The sequence below is a fragment of the Rhineura floridana genome, chromosome 1 (genome assembly GCF_030035675.1).
Source record: "Rhineura floridana isolate rRhiFlo1 chromosome 1, rRhiFlo1.hap2, whole genome shotgun sequence".
NCBI classification, from domain to species: domain Eukaryota; kingdom Metazoa; phylum Chordata; class Lepidosauria; order Squamata; family Rhineuridae; genus Rhineura; species Rhineura floridana.
The window spans coordinates 313,206,154-313,216,746 of NC_084480.1; the positions used below are offsets into that span (position 1 = coordinate 313,206,154).

The 10,593-nt window shown below is 45.8% G+C and overlaps 1 protein-coding gene across 1 annotated transcript; it reads right to left on the reverse strand.

Moving 5' to 3' along the window:
- Window positions 1–7,551: 7,551 nt before the first annotated feature.
- Window positions 7,552–9,063, reverse strand: CATSPER2 (cation channel sperm associated 2). Its single transcript, XM_061612133.1, has one exon. It carries the CDS (start codon window positions 9,061–9,063, stop codon window positions 7,552–7,554), a length of 1,512 nt encoding a protein of 503 aa, XP_061468117.1.
- Window positions 9,064–10,593: the final 1,530 nt, after the last annotated feature.

The window sequence follows — 10,593 nt, forward strand, 5'->3', positions numbered from 1 at the left end:
TTTTTTTTGACAATCAAGCAATGTATAAATATTGTTAAATAAAAAATAAATAATCATAATTTGAGAGATTATGTCCCAATGCAAGAGTGCATGTAGAAAGTTCAGTCACTGACATTAAAAGAGTAAGATGGCAAGAGATGGTAAAAACTTCTTTTTGAGAACCTTGGGACTTGCTGCTTTTTAGAATACTTGAACTTTGCCAAAAATTACTCAATTGCCCATCTCCCCATCAGCACCAACTATTCTCCATCAATTAATGAGAAAATAAATTGGGGTTTTGTGTGTGTGTGAAATTCTCATTGGTGGGGTGCAGGATTCTTGTGCTTAAATTACTTTTGAGGTGGCCTAGGCATGCTTGCAAGTCTCCTTTCTTTCATTCTGCAAGCCATCTCTCTTGTGGGCTGCACTCTGCAGCCTTCCTGAGTGCCCATGCTTCCTGGAGACCCCACAATGTCCTCAGCTGCTGTTTTTACTTTTAAAGAAATGTGTGTAAAAAGATTCCTCTCCGCCCCCCCAAAATAAAGGTAAAGAAAGGACTTCCTCTAAAAAAATTTTTACCAACCACACTGATCTCAGGTGCTCAATTATCAGCCTCCCCAGTTTCCCATGTTTTCATTAAAGCTCATGAAATCTTCATGTGGTAAGCCTTTCCTTTGGGCTTTTTCTGATCAGGAAGCACAGTCAGCCGGAGAGGCTGCAAAACACTGGAGAAATGTGTAACAGGGAAGAAAACAATCATTTTGCAATGACAAGGTAAGTTCAATTTGCACCCACCAAAATTCTAAAGAAATCTTTATGGCTGTTTTCAACATTGCACTAAATAAGTCATCAGTGCAAGGATTTCTGCTTCCTCAATGGACCTTTCCTTCTCTCATCCCCGCTGCACACCCCCTAACTCTGTTCTGGGGCTCATCCAACTCTCTGGAGCCAATCTGGGGAGGGTATGGGGTGCACACAGGGAAAGAAGAGGAGAGGGAAGTCCCATGGCACTAGCAGTAAGCTTCTTGCTGATGGGACAGGTTAGTAGAATACCATCCAAAGTGACAGTGAATGAGGCAAAAAAAAGGAAGAATTGAAATTTGGAGAATTGAAGGACAGATTTCAGCACAGCATTTGACAATTCTGAGCTAGATACCCAACAGCTTACAACATCATCATCATCATATAATGAATAATCTGCATTTGCCCGAAGTGCCAATGAATAGGATTACTGCTCATAATGTCCATCTCTTATTCTATAATTTGGAATTTTATGGGTGGCACAATTTGACCTTTTTTAATGCAGAATTTCAGCTCATCAGCTTTGTAATTCCTGCACACCTTGTAAATGGAGCTGTTCTCCACAGGGGGATGGAGACAGTGAGTATGGACACTGATCTTCTTTGCTGTTAAATCACTCACATTTTGTTGCAGATGGCTTTTATGAGGCTTCCCTTTTGCTCTGGTAATGATTTGTTGTTCAACTGCATTTCATTCAGCTATTATCTGCAAAGTGCTTTGAGATGCAGTGCGTGAAGACTGCTCTCACAAGTGGTTTATGGAATGGAATGAAAATGCAGGTATCAACAGGCTGCAATTAATGGGCTTGCGCTAAATAAACAGTGTTTGTACCTTTCTTGAAGTCAGCAGCATCAGGCATCCAGGGGATTGAAGCCAAGCAAATAAATGTCCTACATGAGATGGATATAAACCACATTGATGTCCAGGTCAAGCATTTCAGTGCCTTAAGAGAGCTGATCAGTGACATTATTTGCAATCACAGGAGATGAAAGCTGAAGGAAGTGAAATAAACTGGATTGTAGCTTCCATTGGCCACAGTGAAATGAATATTGCCCAACCAAAGAACAGAGCTAAAATCACAAGCGACTATAGTCATCTTCCAAGGGGAAGGTAGAGGAACCCTGTCATCACTCCTGCCTTCAGCCTGAATTTCACCTCTGACATTTGTTGTTGTGTAAATTTGTATATATTTTAGCAGAGAATATCAACTGTCTGAAATGCGTGTGTGCCGGTGTGTGCATTTACCTAAGAAAGCAGGCTTTTACCCTGCATTGAGATCACTGAGGGCTCATCCAAACAGAGCGGGATAATTCAGGTTTTCCATATCCACTGTCATCCGAGAGTCCTCACTTGCCCCTTTTCCCTCTCCTTTCCCACTCTTTCCCATATGCAATCACATTTTCCGCGGTTCTGCCAAAGCGGATTTAACCGTGCGAAAACGCACTTTTGCGCGCAGAGTCATCAGGACGACCAAAAAATAATGAGATCACAAAGCAGTCATGTCACACATTATACAGTCGTCTGGATGAGCCCTGAGACTTAAGACTTGGTAAAATAAGAAGAGCTACTTTATTTATAGAAATTCTATGCTGTGGATTTCCTGCTGTGAGCAGGGGGTTGGACTCGATGGCCTACAAGGCCCCTTCCAACTCTATGATTCTATAGTAGATAGCAAGGCATACCTAGTTCTAACTAACTAAGTTGGAGGCGCAACGCCCAGGCTTCGGAGTCACCCTCATGGCTCAGGAGAGAGAGAGCAGAGACAAAGGTGTCTCCTCTTTCTCGGACAGTTGAAGAAGAGAGAAGAAGGAAAGGGTGGAAGGAGGAGGGGCAGATAAGCTTTCCTAAAACATATCAATCTAATGACGGAAGGAAGTCAGTCAGAGCATCACAGGTAAAGGTAATGAATCCTATCCATCTGGAGGACCCTAACTCTATCTCCCTTCTGGAACATAAACAAAAAACAAAACAGGAGTTGCTCTTGCCCCACTTCCAACAACATTGTCAGGTGAAGCCAAGCCCTGTGATACTCACACTTCACAATGGGGGGGGTCTCCATTGAGGTTCCTCCTTGAGGTTCCCCAGAATGCCAGGCCACTCTTGCTTCAGACCAGACCTGGCAAGCCCTTTGTTCTCAGAACTCAGGAGCCCAGAACTCAGGAGCCAGGAACTTGGGACCATTCCATGGGGATCTTCTTCTAAGCTAGCCCCTGTTCACAATTAAAACAGGCAGCTCTAATGTTTCTTTCCTTACCCCAGTAACACTTCCTGTTGCCCTTAGAGATTAAGGTTGTGACCCACCTAATTAGCCAGTCAGCACTGGGTCACATGCAGCACTGAGACCGACGGAGACACCCTCTTCCTTACCTGTCTATGCCTTTGTTCCTATTGGACGTACTAAATGCTGTAGAGCTTTTTCTGGAGCCATATCTTCAGCTGTTATCTCCCCCTCAAGCCCACACCTCCATCTCAGCATTTCTGTTTTATCTCTGTATGCTGAGAAGAGGAGGCATTAGGGTTGCCAGGTCCATGGCCTGAGACTGATCCTGTACCTTTAGGAGAAGAGAAAGTCAGCCAAGTGCAGGTGTTCTTGCAACTCTGTAAAGGGAAAAACCACAAGGTGGAATTCTCCCTTCTCCCTGCACAACGTTTAAAGATACAAAAGACCTCTTGGAGGCCGGGCCTGGCAACCAAGAGGTCTTCTGTATCTTTAAAAGTTGTCCAGGGAGAAGGGAGAATTCCACCTTGTGGTTTTTCCCATTACAGAGTTGCAAGAAAACCTGCACTTGGCTGACTTTCTCTTCTCCTAAAGATACAGGATCAGTCTCAGGCCATGGACTTGGCAACCCTAGGAGGCATCCCTCCAGCCTGGCCTTGGTTGTTGGGGCAACATCCTGCAAATACTCACAACTCCTCATGCCATCCTTGAAGTGAACCTTTAGTATGGTGGCACCTACCCTTTGGAACTCCCTCCGCTTAAATATTAGACAAGCACAATCTCTGTTATCTTTTCAGAGCCTACCGAAGAACTTCCTCTTTCAACAAGCCTTTTAAGTAGAGATGTTATCCCAGTCTGTGTCTGGGTTGGAATTGCTTTTTAAGACGTTTTTAATTTTTTTTAAAAAAAAAGATGTTTTTAAAGCTTTTTAAAAATGTTTTTAATTTAATATTTTGTGTTAATATGTTTTTAATGGCTGTTTTGTTTTAATATATTTTAAAGTCTGTTTTTATGATGTGTTAAAGTGTTTTTAGTGCTTTTGTTTGCCACTCTGGGCTCCTACTGGGAGAAAGGGTGGGATATATATCTAATAAAATTAGTAGTAGTAGTAGTAGTAGTAGTAGTAGTAGTAGTAGTAGTAGTATTGCTGGTGCTGGGGGCAAACAATTGCCCTCTAGATGATCTCCCATCAGCCTGACCTTTGGCTATGCTGTTTCAGGCCGATGGGAGTTGGAATCTATCAACCTCTGGAAAGCATTACATTGCTACCCTGTCTTAATGGATGTTGCATTTACAGATGTAAGCTTATATAATCTATATTATTTTTACTTGTGCTAGAAGCTACAAGTACATTCCTGGGTTCTACTGCGGGCCTCAACCTTTGTAGCAGGTGCAGGGGGATCTGCGGCCCTCCAAATGTCCCTGGACTAACAATCCCACAACCCCTGGCCATTGGCTTTGCTGCTTAGAGCTGATGGGAGGTGTAGTCCAACAAGACCTGGAGGGCTACACGTTCCCCATCCCTGCTTTATAACCTTTTATTACTTGGGTCCAACACAGCTACTGCCTCTCCCTATATTGTCCCTCACCCCAACTTTGACAATCTAATCAGGTCCTTGTTTTTGTTCCTAACTCATGTGAGATGAAAACCATAAAGAATGGAACCGAGGCCTTTACATCTAGAGGTGTACAGTTTCCCTTATTCTTGGCTTTCATGAGAGGTAGCCCATTTGTTTCAATTGGCCTTTAATGTTGTGGGCTAGACCTCTCTTTTACCTTCTGTGTTTGTGTTTACATTGGATTAGATCCAAAGCTTCCCCTCGTTGGACAGGAGGAGTTTGCTTTGTTTCCCCTGGCAGGAGACTTCCTCTGATGGGTGGACCCTTCTGATGGAGAAGCAGCAGAGAGAGGGAAGCGCTGGATCCAAACCATCATGTTTTGGTTTGTTTTTACCTTTCTTGTAAACTGCCTTGTGCCTCAGGCTCACATTGCAGAGAAGCACTTTAAATACATACGTAAAACAAGTAAGAGTTCAGGAAGGAAGACGCTACCGTCATCAGTCATCGTGCAACTGGAAACATTTTATTAATTCTTGGCAAGATAAGGCACATTCTTCTACTGATGTAACTGCTCGCAAGAAAATGGTGTGGGTGGGAAAATTCAGATTAACGGAGGAGTTTGCAACCTTTTTGTTAAGAATGCTCTGTCCGTTTTCAAATGGGGGGATTTGCCCTGCCACAGAGGGGTGGGAAACATGCCAGTATTGCTTTTGCCAGGAGTGAGGAACTTTTTGGGTTCAGGCTGTAGGCCAACCTTGACACAGAGCACCCCACCTGTCAATCAAATGACATCACTGTGATAAGAATGATTGAGAGATGGGTTGTTCCACCTTGTGCAGGGTTTCCAAGCTTGGGAGCCCCAGCACAAGGGGCATTGCCAGCTCTATGCTTGGAAACCCATACCCACACACATTTCTCCTTTCCACCCCTGATATCAAAGGAGGAAATGAGCAGTGCAGGGTGGCTTCAAAGAGCAGCGGTGGGAGGGAGAAGCCATTTCCATTGTATGGAAATGGTTTCCCCGCCCTCCTGAGTGAGGCACGCTCCTACCGCCCATCAGCTGATGGGTAGTTGGGAGCGCACCTTGCTCCAGCAAGGGAATAATTGGGAGCCCACTTTAAGCACCGAATTCTTCCATTGAAGCCCTGCCCTTACCCAGCCCACACCAGAACTCATACAAGTATGATGTCGGGTGTAGGACAGACAGGCATGGCTTCCCAAAAAGAGCCTCCCAGACCAAATCGGAAGGCCCGGTGGGCCAAGTTTGGCCCATGTGCCAAAATTCAGAGTGTGATTTGCGAGGCAGGCAAGAAACGCTATAAAAGGCAGTCCTGCTCCCCTTCTCCTTTCACTCACAATGCAGCAGCCATGTACCCAGACCTGAGTATGCCATTAACCAGTCACCCATTTGGGTGCTGAGTACAATTTGTTGGGGGGGATGTCTTCCATATTGGCCAAGGATGTACCTTTTTGTCCCCACTTACTACATATTCTTTCATCTGGATACAGCAAGTTTGATTCACTGGATTGGCTCTTTGTTTTGGCCCCAACAGGCAGGAAGTGCTGCCAAGGGAGAGAAAACAGAATAGGCTGTGGGATGTTAAAGGAATACCCTTCATTGCCAGCCAACTCAAGGGGTTGAGGTGGAGAAGCATCCTTTGGGCCCTGGAGGCTTCACCCTTCTGAAAACTGAACAGGGGCTGAGGGATGGAGCAAGCAGGCTCTTTCACAGCTCACCTTTTGGTGATCAAGAAAGGAAGAACATGGATCAGCCAATCTTCTGATCCCAAGTCATGGAGAGGTCGCCTGCAGAAGCAACCGCAGGATCTCTTCTTTTGCCATCCCTAAGGAAGGAGGCCCACACAGGTTGAGCTAGTCAATCCTACCTCACTGCAGAGGCTTTTATTGTTCATTAATACAAATATGTCTCTTTGACCTGTTACCTTGTCTTATGCCCAACTTTCTGGGGTGTGTGGGAATATTATTTTTAGCATTAAAAATTGTGTGTGTGTGTGTGAGAGAGAGAGACAGAGAGAGAGAGAGATGGATCTCTGACTGTCATTTGTTTTTGACTTCAGAGAAATATGACATTTCAGTTCCCATCCCGGTGGGTTTGGCTCTCCAACACTATGAAACATTGGAGGCAGTATTTTTTTTCCAAGCATGAAAAACTTTGAACATGAAAACTGGATGGCGATGTGATCTTTGCATGCAGGGTCTGGGCATACCCAAAATAACGTCGAAGTCCAGTCATATGCAGCCAGGTAAATCAGGGGTGAAGAACCTGCAGCCTTCCACACGTTGCTGGTCTCCAACTCCCTTCAGTCCCAGCCAGCACGGCCAATGATCAGGGATGATGGGAACTGTCGTCCAGCAACATCCCTGATGAAAATCATGGATGCCACACCTGAAGAAAACTAGGCAGCATTGTGAGTACTTTTTTGTGATATGTGGCTTCTAGAACCCTTGAATTAACATATGCCCCATCTGTACTACACATTAAAAGCACTGTTATACTACCCCCAAAGAATCTGGGAACTTTAGTTTGTTAAGGGTACTGAGAGACCCCTGAGGAGACCCTTGTGCCCCTCACAGAGCTACAATTCCCAGAGTGGTTTATCAATCCCTCTTCCCAGGGAACTCTGGGAATTGTAGCTCACTGAGGGGAATAGGAGTCTCCTTACAACTCTCAGCACCCTTTACCAACTACCCTTCCCAGGATCCTTTGAGGGAAGACATGATGGTTTAAAGTGATATCATAGTGCTTCCAATGTAAGGTGGGACCTTACACTTTCTTCTTCTTCTTCTCATTTGATGCCACCATCAAGCCTTATTTTAGGGGCCTGCTTGACTGGGCAGGGATGAGGAGGGATGATGGTGGCAGGGAGGGCTAGATGAGAGGGTAGCCATTTGATTTCTGCAGGTTTCGGTTGTGCAGGCTCCGTACGCAGGGGCCAGTCACTGCTTACAGCTTCTCTCTTTCAGCAACCCTCCCTACTTGTCCTCCAGGTTTGACAGAGCCAGGACAGCATAATGCTGAAGTTGTTTGCGCTCGTCCAGGTTGTATTGCAGTTTCTCCAGCAGCTCAAAGTAACGGAAAAGGGAATCGCGAGGCCAAATGACTTGCTCATCGTCATCAGCCTCATACAGCCCCGGCAGGTTCTTATGGATGTAAGTCTCCCAATCCAAGGGCCCTGCATGGAATTCCTGTGAGCTGTAGTCTGTGGACGGGACAACTGAAGACGTCCCCATGCTCATTTTATCCTGTGTTGTACTGACCCTGTCCATATGCGCTTGTGGCATGCTGTACCTCTTTTCCAGCAGCTCCATCTTAAATTTGTCTGCTTGCTGCTGCGTCTCAATCTGCTTCACTTCCTCACTCAAGTCGCTCCGAATGTTCTGAAAATTGGTGACCATGATGGCCACAAAGAGGTTCCTGAAGATGAATGCCCCAATGAGAAGCCACAGGCAGACAAAGAAGCCACTGATTACCTTGTTTATCTCTGGGACTTTCCACGTGTCCTGCAGCAGAGCATACCAATGGTCCATGGTGAAGAGAATGAAGATGGTCACCAATGCATTGGGCATGTCTGTGAAATACATGTTGTACTTAAGGTCCTTCCGGTCTGAGCGACTGTAGCTCTCAAAGAAGAAAATGCCCGATACAGCAAAAACATAGAAGAAGAAAAGGAGGAGCACCAAAATGAAGGCCATGGCCTTCAGTGCTTTGGCGATGGCCATAATGAGGACTCGGACTTGCCGGACTCTGGGGAAGAGCTTTAAGCAACGCAACACACGACAAACCTGCAGGAGGCGTACAACTGCCACACTGCTGGTCTTGTCAGCAAGGTAGATCAACTCGGGGATAAACGAGATGATGGTGACAGTGAAGTCAAAGATATTCCAGGGACTTTCCCAATATTTCTGAAAGCTAACAGCCCAGTGCAGGCCAATCTCAGCCAGAAAGATAAGGATAATCACCCAGATGATCACCTCCACTGCCATCTTCATTCTCACAACCTGGTTGTCTATCTCCGATGAGATCATGAGGACCAGCATATTCAAGAAGATGAGGAAGATGAGGAAGCCTTTGAACGCTTTGCTATTCAAGACTGCAGAAGCCCACATGGCGACGGGGGGCCAGCGACTGCAGCGCACCTGGATACGGTTACGCCAGCGCTGCTCTGGGGTGACCATAATGTTCCGGATGGGCACAACATTAAAGCGGACCAGCTGGTGATGATCTGTGAGCATCAGCTTCTTTAGTTTCTTGTGGTCCAGGAAATCTCGTACATTGTGCCGGGGGACAACTTGACTTAGCCCCCGGAGATGGTCGATCAAATAAAAAATGTAAATCAGCTTGGAGCGAATGGCATCTGCTCGGGGATGCACTTCAAAGGCTATGTTGGCTTTTTGTTTGGAAGGATTTGCTGCAGATGGGGAGGATTGCATGACTCTTGCTGGCTGCTCCTGGTGCGGCACAGAGAATACTGGAAGGTTCTTCATGCAGTATAATAGACCCCCCAACAATGACCTCACAATTGAGAATACTCGTCTTTAGTGGTCACAAAATTCCATTCGTGCTAGCCTGATTCTATTGGTATGGATGGGGCTGCAGTTCTTAGGGCCAATTTATACAACCCTTGGAATCATGTTGTAAAGCAGTTCTCTCTCTCTCTCTCTCTCTCTCTCTCTCTCTCTCTCTCTCACACACACACACACACACACACACACACACACACACACACACACACAAGAATGAAGACACATGGGATTAACAGAGGGGTACAACTTTCTCTAATTAACAGGGTTCTGCAGTGAACAGAATGATGCTAGCAGCGGCCCACTCAACCCAAAATTAAGAATGTAAGAAGAGCTTGCTGGATCAGGCCAAAGTCCCATCTAGTCCAGCATCTTGTTCTCACAGTGGCTAACCAGATGCCCATGGGAAGCCCATAGGCACCTTGAGGGCTCCCTGAGTCTTAAGCTGAGAGCTGGAAGATACACCTCTCACCGTCTTTTTTACATGGTGACTCATCCCTAGTTACATTGGTCCATCAAATGATTCATGCTTTTCCTAGCTGGCTAACCTTAAAGGTATGCTGAGAAGAGTACTCCTGAGCATCTCATCCCACCCCAGCTATGTAGCTATGGATTCAGTGAAACTGCCAGGACCCAAGTGCAGTTCCACTTCAATATCTCCCTTTGAGCTAGTTAGCCATGAGAGATTGGTTGAATAAGTGACCCATCTCATAAAGATGCCTCAGAGGGTCACTGCTGTAGCTTCTGCTTAATTTCTTCCCTACACACACTGTCACCTGTAACAAGGAATACTTTATGGCTTACACCACATGAGCCAAACTGTACTGTACCTCCCCAAAGCAATATATGCAGCATGAACAAGGCAAAATAAAAGCATTTTCAGGTGGTGTCAGTTGCAGGAATCATCTCCCTCCACAAAATACCCTACCAAGCCCCAACAGGTAACTGGCCAATTCCATGCAACAAAGTTCTGGAGCTAGGCTGAATGATGGAGAAACACTGCAAATGGAAGGCTGCAAGAGCCTTTGAGGGCAAGCTATCCTCCCCATCTTGTTTGGTTCACTGACTCTGCTGTTCATCTCAGCGTATGAGCCTTGTGCTCTCTCCAGCACTGGCAAACTCATGTCCACCCACAAGTCTCGAGCTAGAGGAGCATCATTCTTGGAAAGTACTACTTCAGGCTGCAGGTGAGGGGTTATATGACTGAAAGTTGCCTCAGTAGGGTGGAGGGAGGTATTGCATACTAAAAATATAGCACACAGGGGATGTGTGAAGTGCACAGGAAGCTACTTTAAACTGAGTCATACTATTGGCCCATCTAGCTCAACACTGTCAACACTGATTGGCCATGGTTCTGAAGTGTTTCAGGCAGGGGGCATTCCCAGCTGAACCAAGAAAGGCACTGATTTAGAGTGCAAAGCATACACCCTACCACTGAGTCAACAAGCTTGGGGAAAAATATGCTAGCTTGGGAGACCAAACTCCTACAATTAC